This window comes from Dreissena polymorpha, chromosome 6 (genome assembly GCF_020536995.1).
Source record: "Dreissena polymorpha isolate Duluth1 chromosome 6, UMN_Dpol_1.0, whole genome shotgun sequence".
NCBI classification, from domain to species: Eukaryota; Metazoa; Mollusca; class Bivalvia; order Myida; family Dreissenidae; genus Dreissena; species Dreissena polymorpha.
This window is the reverse complement of record NC_068360.1, coordinates 83,961,994-83,978,206: the sequence shown is the minus strand read 5'-3', so window position 1 is coordinate 83,978,206 and position 16,213 is coordinate 83,961,994. Positions and strand designations below refer to the sequence as shown.

Here is a 16,213-nt window from a genome sequence, read left to right as displayed (position 1 = left end):
AGTTATGGCAAATGTTGTATTTTTCTCGGACGGACGGACAGACTGACATACTGATAGACAGTTCAACTGCTATATGCCATCCTACCGGGGGCATACAAATATTTTTTGGGGGGTGGGGGTATAGTGTGAGGGTGTGGTGGTCATTTATATAATGATCTTTAATTAAAAAAAATAATGGGGGGGGGATTGAGGGGGGATTCGGGGGGGGGATTCGGGGAGGGGGGATGGTTTGGGTGGAGTCTATTGTGGTATGTCAGGTAAGAGTTGTTTTGTCAAAGTATCAATCGAATCATAAATAAAGAAGTTATGGCAATTTTAGCAAAATTTAATAATTTGACCTTGAGAATCAATGTCATTCAAAGGTCAAGGTAAAATTCAACTTGTCAGGTACAGTACCCTCATGCTAGCATGAAAGTATTTCAAATTTAAAAGCAATAGCCTTAAAATCACTATCACGCTCACCAATACATACGGCTACTGTATTATGCTATATTAAAACATTCGACAACAAGTAGTACCATACGATGGTTAATTACAATAGGAAGACCCTAAAACAAGTAACATTGATGTAAAACATTATATTACAAGCATTCGGCAAGTTTTAGGCATCTAAATATCTAAATATCGTTCCACGATGTAATCTAATTTCGCTTTCAAGTCAGGATCGGATTCATTCGGGTTGCGTTCATTTGCATAATTTATACAAGCCATTTTCGCATTCGCTAAGTTCCAGTTACCCAGAATTCATTTTGATTTCACAGAATGATTATTCATGAGAGCTACGTCATGCTTCCGACGCTTACCGTATCCAATCTCGTGTTCGCCCGTAAATGTTCGGATATTTCACGGGAGATATAAATGGAATTATCTGTGGCCACAAAAAAATAAAAACGAGCATTTTGTATCTCGTTAAATCAGTTCTACCAGACAACATCTAACGTTGAAATTTTTCATTTTGCTAATAGGAACATTGACTTTTTATGGGTTAGCTTTATTTAACGAAATATTCGATATTTTTTATCGTGATTGTTACGTTAATACTTTAGAAGTGAAGCGGATCTAAACACAAAATGGAACCATATATTCAAAGTTACTAAGTCAAAAAAGGGCCATAATTCCGTAAAAAAATGACAACCAGAGTTATGCAACTTGTCCTTTACTGTCCCCTTATGATAGTTTGCGAGTGTTCTAAGTATGAAAGCAATATATATGATACTTTAGGGGTAAAGTGGACCAAAACACAAAACTTAACCAAATTTTCAAGTATAAAGGGCCCATAATTCCGTCAAAATGCCAGTCAGAGTTACATAACTTTGCCTGCACAGTCCCCTTATGATAGTAAGTGTTGCAAGTATGAAAGCAATAGCTTTGATCAACATTTCCAATTTATTTTCTAAGTATAAAAATGGCACATACTTCTGTCAAAATGCACGCCAGATTTATCTAACTTTGCCTGCCCAGTCCCCTCATGATAGTAAGTAAGTGTACCAAGTTTGAATGCAATAGCATTGATACTTTATGAGAAAAGTGAACCTAAACGCAAAACTTAACCGGACGCCGACGCCAAGGTGATGACAACAGCTCATTTTTTTTCAAAAAATAGATGAGCTAAAAACAACAAACGGAAATAACTCTTATTATAGAAAGTCTTAAGTGTTCATGGCGCTTCTCCTGTGTGAGATATATATACACACGTGAAGTTTAATTTTTCAATCTTATATAGTTTCTGAGATATATTTCTGAATAGTTTGTGACAGACGGACATCGTACAAATACAAGAAGGCAATAGCTCTTTAACTTAGAAAGTGTAGGATTATGGTTCTTGTTCATGGCACTTAATATCAGTACAACCATTTGGAGGGGGAAAGCACATTAAACCAAACGTGTGTGCATGGTATTGATGTTTGGTACCGTAGAGGCAGTTTATAGGGTACTTTTCACAGATTTCGGCATGTATTGAAGTTTGTCGTTAAATGCTTTATATTGATAAATGTAAACATTGATTCTAAAAAGCTCCAGTAAAAAGACAACAATAAAATCGTTTTGCGTTGCTACGTTTAATAATTTTCAGGTTTTAAAACCGTTTAAATCATTCTGGTTAAATGCATAACAACACACCTCACACTTGTCCTGTATGTATCCTCATGTTTCTCTTAAAGTTACCAATATTGTTACATTCATAACTACACCCCTCACAATTATATGGTTTCTCTCCTGTATGTATCCTCATGTGTGACTTCAAGGTTCCACTATGGTAACACGAATAAGCACACACCTTACACTTGTACAGTCTCTCTGCTGTATGTATTCTCATGTGTCTCTTCAAGGTACCATTCTGGTAACATTCATGACCACATATCTAACACTAATATGGTTTCTCTCCTTTGTGTTTCCTCATGTGTATCTACAATGTACTACTATGGTTTCATTTATAACTACACACCTCACACTTATATGGTTTCTCTCCTGTATGTATCCTAAAGTGTGTCTTCAAGGTAAAAGTCAGGTAACATTCATAACTACCCACCTTACACTTAAACGGTTTTTCTACGGTATGTATCCTCGTGTGTGTCTTCAACGTAAAACTCTGGTTACATTCATAACCACACACCTCACACTTGTACAGTCTCTCCTGTATGGATCATAATGTTTGTCTTCAAGGTACCACTATGGTTACATTCATAACTTCACACCTCACACTTAAATGGTTTCTCTCCTGTAAGCTTTCTCATGTGTCTCTTTAAGGAACAACTCTGGTAACATTTTATAACTACACACCTCACACTTATATGGTTTATCTCCTGTATGTATCCTCGTGTGTGTCTTCAAGGTACCACTATGGTTATATTCATAACTACACACTTCACACGTATACAGTATTAGATCTCTCCTGTATGTATTTTCATGTGTCTCTTCAAGTGACCACTCTGGTAAAATTTATAACTACACATCTCACACTTTTATGGTTTCTCTCCTGTATGTATCCACATGTGTGTCTTCAAGGTACCACTCCGGTTACATTCATAACCACACACCTCACACTTATATGGTTTTTCTCCCGTATGTATCATCATGTGTGTCTTAAAGGTACCGCTATGATAACATTCATAACTACACACCGCACACTTATATTGTTTCTCTCCTGTATGTATCCTCATGTGTGTCTTCAATGCATCGATCCTGTTACATTCATAGCTACACATCTCACACTTATATGGCTTCTCTCCTGTATGTATCCGCATGTGTGTCTTCAAGATACCACTCAGGTTACATTCATAACTACACACCTCACACTTATATGGGTTTTCTCCTGTATGTATCCTCATGTGTGTCTTCAAGGTAAAACTCAATTTACTTTCATAACTACACACCTCACACTTATATGGTTTCTCTCCTGTATGTATTAACATGTGCTTCTTCAAGGAACCACTATACTTACATTCATAACTACACGCCTCACACTTATATGGTTTCACTTCTGAATGTATCATCATGTGTCTCTTCAAGTGACCACTCTGATTAAATGCATAACTACATACCTCACACTTGTACTGTCTCTCTCCTGTATGTATGCTCATGTGTTTCTTCAAGTCACCTATATAGTTACATGCATAACCACACACCTCACACGTATATGGTTTCTCTCCTGTATATATCATCATGTGCGTGTTCATGTGACTACTGCTACTACTAGTTAAATTACACACGTCATTGGTCTCATTTTCATCCATATTATCTATGCTTTTCTTCTGTAAAATTGCACTTTTTACTTGTTTATCACAAAGACTTTGTGAAATGTCACTTTTATTTTGTTCAACATTTAATATACTGTTGAACTTTGTGTTTCTGGTTGTGAGATGTAAATGTTTTGAATACTTTTGAAGATATTTATGATCATTTTCTAGAGGCCACTGGTCCAGACCTTGTAAATAATTGGATGTCAGTTTATCACCATGCATTGTCCTCAAATGACGCGCAGAGGGAACTGCACTTGTAAATGCTGTCTTGTAGTACACACATTGGTAAATTTCTGAAAATAACAATTTTAGCATGATATTCAGGACACTCTATTAATTCTAAATTCTCAGACATCAAACGTTTTCCTTTGACATTTTAGGTCTGAACAGCAAGTTATTGTATCTGATGAGGCTAAGTTCTCTGGTGTAGTCATCCCTGTTCCAGACAGTTTTTGTTTACAGAAATCAACAAAGGAGGGATTCCTGAACTATCAAAATTTCCAAGCTAAACACACAGTTATTATCTGTGGTGATCTTTATTGGTTCTGTTGGTTTACTTGGAAGAGACATGTGTGAACTTTTATAGAACTTTGAAAAGTCTATATCTGTCTATCTATAAACAAAATTCAGCTATGGCATAAATGCCATAATAAGATCAGATGTGCAAACAATGTCAAAGGTTTGTTAAATTAACAATTTGAAGGCAATTATGCTGAAAAACTATTTAAGTTCCCATCCATATTTAGTCTGTTTATCGAAAAGTGTCCGCCAATAAATGTCAAACAAGTTATACAAAACTTACCACAAGTAAGTAAAAGCACTAAGTACCTGTTGTGATCATTTTAGTAAGATAGTGTGATTCTAAACAGTAGTGTAATTCTAAACAGTAGCAAATAGCTTGTTTAGTAAATGCATTATAGCATAATGCATTTAATGTGATTTCTATTCTATTGTGTAATTAATACATTGGTTGTTACTTGTTAATCCATGATAAATGTTTTATGGCTAGTACAAAAGCAGCAATGCTAATTTTGTAAAAGGTAATAAAAGAACATCACTTTGTAATTTCATATACGTAAATATTCTTGTACTGTAGGTTGATGACAGTGTTTTAGTATTACTTATTTTGTAACTATTATTTTATGTGCAAATAAATGATGTGAAGTGTTTTGTATCTCCACACAATACCACATACCTTTTTATATATGTACTGTGTTATGTGTTATTTGAATGTTCAAATAAAAATATGAATGATATAACATGATGCATTCTTATATTTGCATTCCAATTGTAACTATAGAGCTAAGTGTATGCAGTTTAGACATTGATTTTAGAATTGCTACACAATGGCTAGTTTTTTAGTGGCGACAAAATTTAAACTATTCAACAATAGTTTGCGAAAGAAAATTAGAAACCTGCAAGATATCTGTATTTATTAAATATTTTAATTGCGAAACAAGTGTGTTTTTATGCTGTTACACATAATTATACATTGATAATAAATAAGAAGACAATTAGTGGCGTTAACGTTTGCCAACAGTAGAAATCGTTCTTCTGATGAAGTCAGTGATATTCAGACGAAAGCTCCAGGTATGGCTTTCAATACGTAGTGTGTGTTATTTGACAGTCTAAAACTTATTGGATTAAAAAAAATCCTGTCAAATTTGTCAATCAAAATTGATTTGACACATCACATGATTTTGATTATGTTAAATCAGTGTACTGTATGCTAAATGCAACTGCTTTAGCAAGCTGTCAAGTTGAATTGAGACATTTGATGAAACAAACTGTTTCCTGGGTAGGACCAGTACTTAGTGTCTATATGACGTACCATGACGTCGAAAGTCTACAAGACCTACTAGGTAGAACGAGAAATGTACTTTGACGTACAATTTTCACCGACCCTTGAGTGTTAGCCAATCAAAAGACACCTTACATCTGTTGCTTTTAGAGATATTTGACATTATTATTATTATTTATACCGAATTATGCGACCATCGACCGCTTACTCATTGATATTATGCGTTTTTATTAAACATTATTATTATTATTATTTATACCAAATTATGCGACTATCAACCGCTAACTCATAGATATTGTGCGTATTAATTGACCTGGCGTGGCGGAATTAACCTCTGACTAATGCAAGTTATTGTTATCACAAAATACGACCAACGGGGAGGTTATAATACATTATTTATCCCGTTAATGCTTGGTAACTGTTTGGTTACAGTTGGGAATTTCCTACACAGTTATGCGCTGGACGGTCGTGATACTCCGCCCCGCATGATCAAAAAATACTCACAATATGCTGAATAATTTTAATTTTAAAAAGGTAACAATTGAATCTTCTTCAAATTTGTATATACATGTAATCTATTTTAATGCATTAAATTTTTGAAACTTCTATGTGTTCTTTTTTTGCCATTCTGATATTTTTATTCATTTTGTCCTCAATTAAAAAAGATATTTTAAACATTTATTATGAATAAATCTGAAGGAAAAGCGGCTCAAGAGACTAGTGTTTTGATTGGCTGTTCAGAAAATGTGTACGTAGAAGTACAAACATGTATGTCGAAGTACAAATTGTACTTTGACGTACAAATATATACTTCGAAGTGTATTTTTTTTATATTTATGTCGACGTACAATTAATGTGCTTCGACGTACATTTCTCTTTTTAACTTGTAGGTCTTCTTGACTTACAACCCAAATGGTACGCCATAGTATGTCTTTAGGGTTATCTAAAGAATGCTCCCACTTAAGGGATCAATACAGAGACCTCCCAGTGACTAAGCCAGTTAGCAGACACCCCATCCACTATACCACAGACACCGAACCAGCTATAAATTCCTGTGGCTAGAAAACAAAAAATATATAAGATGCTAGATCTTTAAGCTTGGAACATGTAACTCGTTTAAAGATTGATTTTTTGTATGCATTACTTAATTATTGCAACAATTATAATATTTTGAACACAATCATGTCCATATATTTATTAAAAATACATGGTTATCATCAACAAAACTTAAAAAGCTTTTGCCCGTAAATTAGGTAGCACCTATAATCGTATTATTTAAAATACATGGTTATCAAAAAAACTTTTGCCCGTAAATTAGGTAGCACCTATAATCATATTAATGCTTTGTACACAATATTGTCCAAATTTTTATTAAATTACATGGTTATAAAATAAACTTTTACCGGTAAATACCCAACAGCTGCTATTTTTTAAAGTCGCCAAAACATGTAACTTGGAAACACGTTAAATCATTCCAGAAATACAAAACACTATGTATGCAGTTCACTACAAACATCTATCCACAAAAACCATATCTTAATACCAATGCATCTAATTTGAAAGACATGTCATTGTCATTAAACAAAGACTAAATACGTCGGTCAACTTCAACATTTTCTTCCGGGTACGACTAAAATGCGTATATGCCTCATATTAGAGTATATTACTGAAACATGCAGATATGAACAGATAACGGCTTTTAAATTGCTTTTTCTTTTATTGTTTGATATACGGATCGTTCTACGAATAAAAATACACTCCGTGCATGTGTTATGTTCAGATCGAGTTAATTTTTATATGATTTTAGTTGGCATTTTAATTTCAGTAACTCCAAAGTCATATAACTTTTATCAGCGAACCGACCAGAACTCCGCTCTGAGGCTACACAACACCAACTCTGAAAGCAAAATCCATACCGAAATTGAATCAGTAAAGCTGGTATTGGTATGCTTTTTTATAAATCTTCCGACAAGTACAGAATTTTGTTTCACACGATTTTCATATTGAATGTCTTTATTTTTTTAATGAAGTCAGGTTAAATTGATGTGTAACATAAAATCTATGCAAATTGTGTGTGTGTATATATATATATATATATATATATATATATATATATATATATATATATATATATATATATATATATATATATATATATATATATATATATATATATATATATATATCTATATATATATATATATATATATATATATATACAAAGTTTAAACTTTGTCTCTGCGCATGCTCGACATTAACAACGATTACTGAAAACTTGCTATGGTATTTAGACAGAGTATTCAATACTGTATCCAAATCTGCCAAAAAATGAAATATAAACAAACAAAACGGTCGTAAACGGTTAAAAACTATCTGTTACCCCACAGGATATACGTCACTGAGAAGCACTTCTAAGTTCGACCAGCTGTCTTAATGACGTCGCAAATGGGGCTCACATGGGGTAGATAAAAAGTTATTTGCTCACACGAATACTTAAGCTAGGAGCGAGACATTCTAATGTTGATTTTTTACAATAGAATGTTTATTCATATATTTTGAAGATTATTGTAATGTGTGTCTTAAATATTTATTTAAATTAACAACAACTTACAATTAAGAAGGTAACAGAAAAGAACATTAAACACTCATAAACACACATTTGTAAAATTACCAAACATATTTACATTATAATACGATATTTTTTCCTAAACACAATGTGGACATAGGAATGTCTCATCCCTTCTAAAGCCAGTTTTTCGTGGAAATTGCGCTGCAGTAAATTTCTTAAATTTAACAATAAACGTCTAAATTTACATCTATTATCTTAAAATGTAATGCGCTGATCTAATTTATGAATGCCCCCTTATGAGCCGCAGGTAAACAAAGCGCTTATTTACGGAAAATTGTCTTACCTCCCCTGAATACTGCAGCGTCCCTGGCAATTTAGAAAAGAGTATTTTTTATGAATTTAATGGTGATTTAAAGAATATAAGTGCGATAAATGCATGAAAAATGAGGTATCAATAATTGACATAATTTTAGCTTTGTTTTCATAAAGACCTGTTTAAACCGCATTTTTACGAGAGGTTGACGGAATTACGACTTCTGTTATGAGTTTTCGCAGGAAGGCTGGCGCGTAATGTAAGTGCTGGTATTCGAAAATACGTCATAAAAAACTGATCGAACTTAGGAGCCTGATGATGATGATGATGATGATGATGATGATGATGATGATGATGATGATGATGATGATGATGATGATGATGATGATGATGATGATGATGACGATGATGATGATGATGATGATGATGATGATGCTGCTGCTGCTGATGATGATGATGATGATGATGATGATGACAAAGATACGGAAACGAGCAAGAGTGAAATGAAATAAACTTTTATTTATCATATCAGAACCAGCGCCAAGGCTTCAGAAGGATGGACAACGTTAGGTTTTTCCAACAAGTCTCCAGGGCAGGAAAACCCATTGTGATCGTCAGGGGGAATATGGCGTTTTAATGCAAGAACAAGTAAACTTTAACATGTATCTTTCATGAGATTTAACATAACACGCAACACGTAGCAGCGTACATGTTTATTTAAGTACAAGAATATGCGTGCATCTTTAAATTTAGTATAGACAATATTAGATATTTTCAAGAAAGAAAGGCTTGTGTTAAAGGGGCCTTTTCACAGATTTTGGCATTTTTTAACTTATTCATTAAATGCTTTATATTGATAAATGTAAACATTGGATCGTAAAAGCTCCAGTAAAAAATCAAGAATAAAATTAAAAAAAGGAAAAGAACATTGCCCGGACCAGGTTTCGAACCAGTGACCCCTGGAGTCCTGCCAGAGTCCTGAAGTAAAAACGCTTTAGCCTACTGAGCTATTCCGCCGAGTACACATATTTGACGTATTTTATACCTTATATAAGCAATCTTCGTAGTTTCACAAAATTTAACGACAAAAACAGAACTCTCCAAATTATTCAATCGTTTCGCGTTGCAACGCTTTATAATTTTTAGGTTTTAAAATCGTCAAAAGATGCATATAATGGCTATATTAGACCATGGTAAATGTTCAGTATAACTGTTTCCTCACAAATATCATAACTAAAACGAAAATTTGCGAATCTGAAACAACTTTTTTCAATTTTGTCAATTTACCAAAGCGTGAAAAGATCCCTTTAAATTCACAATACAATTACAGTACTTATTATCTCCCAGATATAAAATAGATCATTTATTAATAGCACAGGATCCAAATACATAACATATTAGTGTTGTATATAGCAATGTCTGTGATTAAATCCTACAAAGTTAAGTTGTATTATTATTTATAAATAACTGTGATGCTATTTAATTATGCCTTTACACTGACTGTGGTGTAACTATAAACACTGTGATAAATGTTCATTTACAGCATTAACACACTTTTATTTCCGGTACAATGGACTGCGTTCCCGGTGGTTGTAGTGGTTGCCGTTTTCCTTGCGCCACTGTGGTCGTCTGTTTTCCTTGTGGTCTTGATGGCGATTGCGCTCCTTAATTCCATCGTCGACTCTCTATTGTGGGACCTCTGTTTGCATAGTGGACTGTGTCATGGGGACAGCAGGAGGCATCTGGGATGGCTGTGCACGCAGATAACTGATGGCTCCTGCGAGATTGACCATAGTCATGGTCAACTGCTGGTTAGTGTTGCCCTGTGTCTCCAGTTGGCTTTTAATTCCTCGCAGCATGCCCTTTATGCTGTCCAGTTCCTTCAACATACCACGACAGCCTTCACATGAGGTCTTGCGGTAGAGGATGAAGATGATGATGAGGAAGAAACTGACTTTTTCCCCTTCAATTGTCTACACTCCTCAATAGTTTGGAGGCTGTCCAGAATTGCTGGAGATGGTGCCGTGTAGTTGACCAGTGATGGTGTATTTGTCTTTGGCTTTGGGGTTTCAAGCCTTGCGCCGACATGTCAGGGGTGTTAGATCTTTGCCCAGATTGCTGTGCCTCAATCATATTGTCAAGAAAATCTAACCTTTATGGGAATACGATGTCTACTATTCCGTGATAGAGTGTCGTCTGCCACTGGAGCTACATCTCGTGGTCCAACGATGTATGGGTTGGGATTCCTTATAAGATAGCTTTCACTATCCTCCCTCCCTTCTCTCGCAGCAACATCCTCTGCCGAGGAAAGTGTTTTACATGCCGCTGCAAATCCTCCAACTGAAAGCAGCCAACAGGCAGAGCTTGCAGTGGAATGATGGCGCCTGATCCAGCAAAAGGTGCTGACGCAGGAAATGGTCCATGATTAGGTATCGGGGTCCAACTCTCTCTTACAATTTACATGGTAGCAACGACGGCATTGATACCGAATCCGGTCGCTTCAACCATGGCCTGACTTTGTTTGCTCTTCCATGATTCTATAACAGAAGATTGAATTTGCTTTAACTACTGTATACTAGCATTTCGCATTAAATCTGTCACATATGCAGTATCTGGACGGAATAGTTGCTCGCTCTTCAAGTCCTCTTTCTCTTTCTTCTCTCTCTCTGTCTGTCTCTGTCTCTGTCTCTGTCTCTGTCTCTGTCTCTCTCTCTCTCTCTCTCTCTCTCTCTCTCTCTCTCTCTCTCTCTATCTCTTCTCTCTCTCTCTCTCTCTGTCTCTCTCTGTCTCTGTCTCTGTCTCTCTCTGTCTCTGTCTCTGTCTCTTCTCTCTCGTCCTCTTCTCTCTCTCTCTCGCTCTCTCTCTCTCTCTCTCTAGACGGCTCTCGTAGCTCTCTCGCTCTCTTCTCCTCTCTCTCTGTGGCTCTCTCTCTCTGTGTCTCTCTGTGTGCTCTCTCTATCTCTCTCTCTCTGTCTCTCTCTCTTTTCCTCTGTCTCTCTCTCTCTCTCTCTCTCTCCTCTCTCTCCTCTCTCTCGCCTCTCTCTCTCTCTCCTCTCCCTCTGCTCTCTCTCCTTTTCCATTCTCCTCTATCTCTCTCTCTCTCTCTCCTCTCTCTCTCCAAAAAATACTGAAATATTAAAGAATGCTCATATATAAATGTACCCGTGCTGTTCCGGCTGTCTGCAACAAGCGAACAGATGCTTTGGTGGCGACTTGAGCAGAAGGAACTGTTTGACTAACTCCAGACCAATGGCTCTGTTGGCAACAGTAATGAGAAGTATCTTCGGGGCTAACATATTGGCTGTGTTTATTACAAACTTCAGCTCACGAAAATCACAATGGCTGTCTAAAAATATTGAAGTATGTATGAATTGAAATGAGTTTTATTTGTAAAGATAACAATAAATATAGTTCATGTTGACAATGAAGCTTGAACGAAAAAAGTAAAAATGTTCCGTGTGACAAAGTTTAACGATATTATAGATTTAAAAAAATATTTATCCGTTTCAATGAATAACACTTGATTATTTCGCGACGGGTGGTGCCAGGTCAAGATAACCTAGGTCAAGATAACTTACTTGTTGTACGGCCATGTGATGGAATATGCGTGAAAGTCCGAATAAAGAGAGAGATATGAAATGATAGAATAGGTAGAAGAGATTTGATAGTCAAAAGTATAGAGATAGTAAAAAGTTTAGTCAGCTTCGTTTCCACCTCTTCAACCCAGACCTCTCTAGTTACGGTAGTCGCGGCAGGCACAGCAATAAGAATCACTAGAGGTTACTTGGAGCTTGGCACCTAACAGTGCGCTGGAGGAATACGAATGTGCTGTTTTCCTTTTTTACTGTTTTGTCCACATGGGGGTTTCATGAAAGATTATGGGACAAGGTCACTCACCGGTACTTGGTAGTCGAGTCAGTCTAGAGGATATGATCTTTCAGGGAGTAATGGAACATGATTGGGTTCCTCTTTCTGTGAACACGGAGAATGCTACACTTCTCTGAGTGAAAGTCCATACCCCATTGTTTCTCCCATTCAGCTAGCTTTATCAGGTCGTTTTGTAGGACCTGGCAATCTTCTTCCGAATTGATTTCCCGATACAACACACAATCATCTGCGAATAACATTACTCTGGATGTGACATGTAGTGGCAAGTCGTTGATAAAAACAAGATACCGCGCACATCACATACGATGTATTTTGCCTAGGTATAAACACGTAAGATTTTATTCAAAAGTCAGATAAAAATGTAAAGATATATTGGAAAGCAGGCATGCGTGAAACAAGTTGTTGAGCTTCGATGACCACTGGGAATGAACACAAACTGTCACTTGACCCCATAGGTCAACGTCCGTAGGCGTTTTATGAAGGACAGCAGCTGATCGTCATCTGGCTTTCATACGACATAGCGTAGGTAATAGGGCATGCATAAAGATTGCGATCGATGTATCACGCGTTGTATGTGGTGTTCGAGAACACTTCGACACAAATTTCTATTGTAGAAGCAAACGTCCGTAGTAAAATTTCAAAGAGTCGGTGTTCACAAAAATAAACGATCACACAACCGTTGATGTGTTACCGGACAAACATAAATTACATATTTCTATGCATAAACAAACAAAATATGTACCGGATAATAAATATACGTTTAAAGGGATCTTTTCACGCTTTGGTAAATTGACAAAATTGAAAAAAGTTATTTCAGATTCGCAAATTTTCGTTTTAGTTATGATATTTGTGAGGGAACAGTCATACTGAACATTTACCATGGTCTAATATAGCCATTATATGCATCTTTTGACGATTTTAAAACCTAAAAATTATAAAGCGTTGCAACGCGAAACGATTGAATAATTTGGAGAGTTCTGTTTTTGTCGTTAAATTTTGTGAAACTACGAAGATTGCTTATATAAGGTATAAAATACATCAATTAGTGTAATCGGCGGAATAGCTCAGTAGGCTAAAGCGTTTTCCCCTCAGGACTCTGGCAGGACTCCAGGGGTCACTGGTTCGAAACCTGGTCCGGGCAATGTTCTTTTCCTTTTTTAAATTTAATTCTTGATTTTTTACTGGAGCTTTTACGATCCAATGTTTACATTTATCGATATAAAGCATTTAATGAATAAGTTAAAAAATGCCAAAATCTGTGAAAAGGCCCCTTTAAAGAGTAAAATCAAATATGACAAACGTCAGTAGTGCGAATACAAATGGCAAACGGCAGTAGCAAGAAAATGCAAACGGCAGTTGACGAATATATGCAGGCATTCCTTCTACCTTTTAGGCACACCTATTACAATCTTTACTAATATAATTACATTTACTTGAACACGTATTATATTTCTGTAAAAAAATGAGATTAAGAACCTTGATAGTATTTATTGCCACGCATACATACGAACTGAAACTGTGCTGTATACATTAATAAGTACAAAGAGTGAAAAAGTTCCTTTGAAATAGGACGTTTATGAACGAAAATAGTAAATGAGCTCGACACGCGTGTGTGTGTTTTACATGTTATTTTCTCAAAAATGGTAGTCAGCTGTTATAAATAAATTTATATGCCATAACATGGTTACATAACATTTTACTTGCGACTTTTTTAAGTGTAAAATCTTACTCATTTTCAATGGCTAGTTGTAACAAGGAATCGTTTACATTATACATAAACTGTGCTAAGATTCTTTATATGATGCATAGTTTGTATTCGGTATATTTATCCTGCTTTCAGATATGTCACATGTGTGTCGTTTTGCGGAGACGCCCTCAAAACCAAATGGGGATTAAAACTAAACGATGAAAGGCATATCGGCTAATCCAAATAATCATGTTGTGTTAATTAAAGGGACTCTGTCACTATGGTACCCCAACAACTCTGAAATGAAGAATATACTATTTCTAAATAATAAAGGTTTATAATCAAAATATTTCGTGTACAAAGTTTCACGGAATTTTAAAATGGCATAGTAAACACCACTATTCTGATTGTTAAAGATCACCTGCCTCGATTTAAAAAACCATAAATATACAATTTTAACGTGAGATTATAATACTTTAATGCATTTCCGTGCCATTAGATTAAAACCAACGTATTCAGCATGTATACAGCCGATAACTATGCCGAATTTTCGCTCTTTGCGATCGAGAAGAGATTTTTGTTTAAACCGGAAGTGACGTATTCAAACACCACTTGCTTGAGTTCATAACAAAAGAATCGATATCAGCTGATGTCATAGTAAAGATCGACATATATATATCGAAGGTTTTCTTAGTACAAACACATGACGGCGTATCTTGATTGTTTTAAGTATCGAATTATGACTTAATCAGTTAATTATAAATGAAGCATAATGAACAGATAAAAATATTACCAGAAATTGATCGATGTTTGATTGCAAGTCCAAACTAACCGTTCAAATTTAACACTTCAACAATATAGTGAAAAAAATGTCGATTTGAAATGAATGAATCTTACGTAAATGTCGCGTCATTTAAACTAGAATTGTCTAGAATATTTGTTTAATTTCGTTTGCTATTATCCGGACAGTATTGAAACCCGATGTTGACCCTTCACACGATTTTGTATTTATGTTTAATTGATCTCGTTGTTGTCGCCATTTACTTCAAAGTGAAAATTATCTTATTTCGGTTATTTCAACTTATTTGATATATGTGTATATAAGTTGTCTTAACAATAAGCCTTGATTTCATATAAATTTGACGAAATTATATTGTTCTAAACTCTCCACGAGCGAGGTAAATTGATATCATACAGAAAAAATACCATGTCAACATTTATGCATTTTGCATTTATTTAAAATCTAGTTTTCAATTCTCGGTATCCGGACAATCGCTCCTACGGACTATCGCTCCTACGCTAAATTTGACAAGGCGGACAGTCGCTCTTACGATGTTTTGACAGGGCGGACAGTCGCTCCTACATTATTTTTCCAACCCGGACAATCGCTCCTACATTATTTTGTCAACCCGGACAGTCGCTCCTACATTATTTTGACTTTTGGTGCAGAATGTTGAATTTTCTGTTACAATGATTACTGAAAGACAGATAATCTACTTGTTTTATAACTGTCTGTGCAGATGAAATTGATGACAAAAGATCACTGTTAACATGACTTCAGAAACAAACTGGACCGACTATTTTATGACACCAGCTTGATTTATGACAACTGTAATGGTGTAATACACCAAATTCTGTCAACTTGGTGCAACTTCCATACCTTGTTGGCATGGTGATTTGCACCAGTACAGGCACTTTAGTGACGTCGTTGACGTTTATGCCAGACGAAAGGAGCGCCGTTTGGTCCTTTTATTTCGTGTGTAATGTAATGCATGTAATACTGAAGACCTTGCATTAATTCGAATGTATACAGTTTACGTGTATTGCTTATAAAAATATTTTGCTATAGGTAGAAAAAACAAGACGAGATATTAGTACATTTATCGAGTAAATATGATAGACATAGATGCTATGTAAAAGATGGATATTTTGATTTATTATGTCTCTTTTACTTGTGTTTAACAATACAACTTAAGCTTTAGTTACTTTTATCCAAAAGTTTTATGCCCTATTTTATACCATACCTAATCATGGTTTTATTTAGACGTACATGAACATTAAATGATATACGCCGACATAATTGTAGAATATAAATCTTAAAGGAAATCACAAGTTTTAAAATCGAAGATAAATGGGATCATATCCGAGTTTATCACGCCATATTTTGCACAATAATATGGTCTGAAACATCTCTAGAATGCACTTACGGCTTCGTAGA

General features: G+C 35.3%; 2 protein-coding genes across 2 annotated transcripts in view; both read right to left on the bottom strand.

The window, feature by feature from the left end:
* The window catches only part of LOC127833392 (monocarboxylate transporter 2-like), a 33,875-nt gene extending 26,688 nt beyond the window's left edge, over nt 1-7,187 (bottom strand). The window contains exon 1 of the mRNA XM_052358619.1: nt 7,076-7,187. The gene's annotated coding sequence lies outside the window, so the exon portion shown is untranslated. The remainder of the gene's footprint in view (nt 1-7,075) is intronic.
* Nucleotides 2,185-16,213, bottom strand: part of LOC127833388 (histone-lysine N-methyltransferase PRDM9-like) — a 50,709-nt gene continuing 36,680 nt past the window's right edge. Inside the window, exon 10 of the mRNA XM_052358613.1 lies at nt 2,185-3,371. Within this exon, the coding sequence (XP_052214573.1) occupies nt 2,961-3,371 (411 nt within the window). The 3' untranslated portion in view covers nt 2,185-2,960. The remainder of the gene's footprint in view (nt 3,372-16,213) is intronic.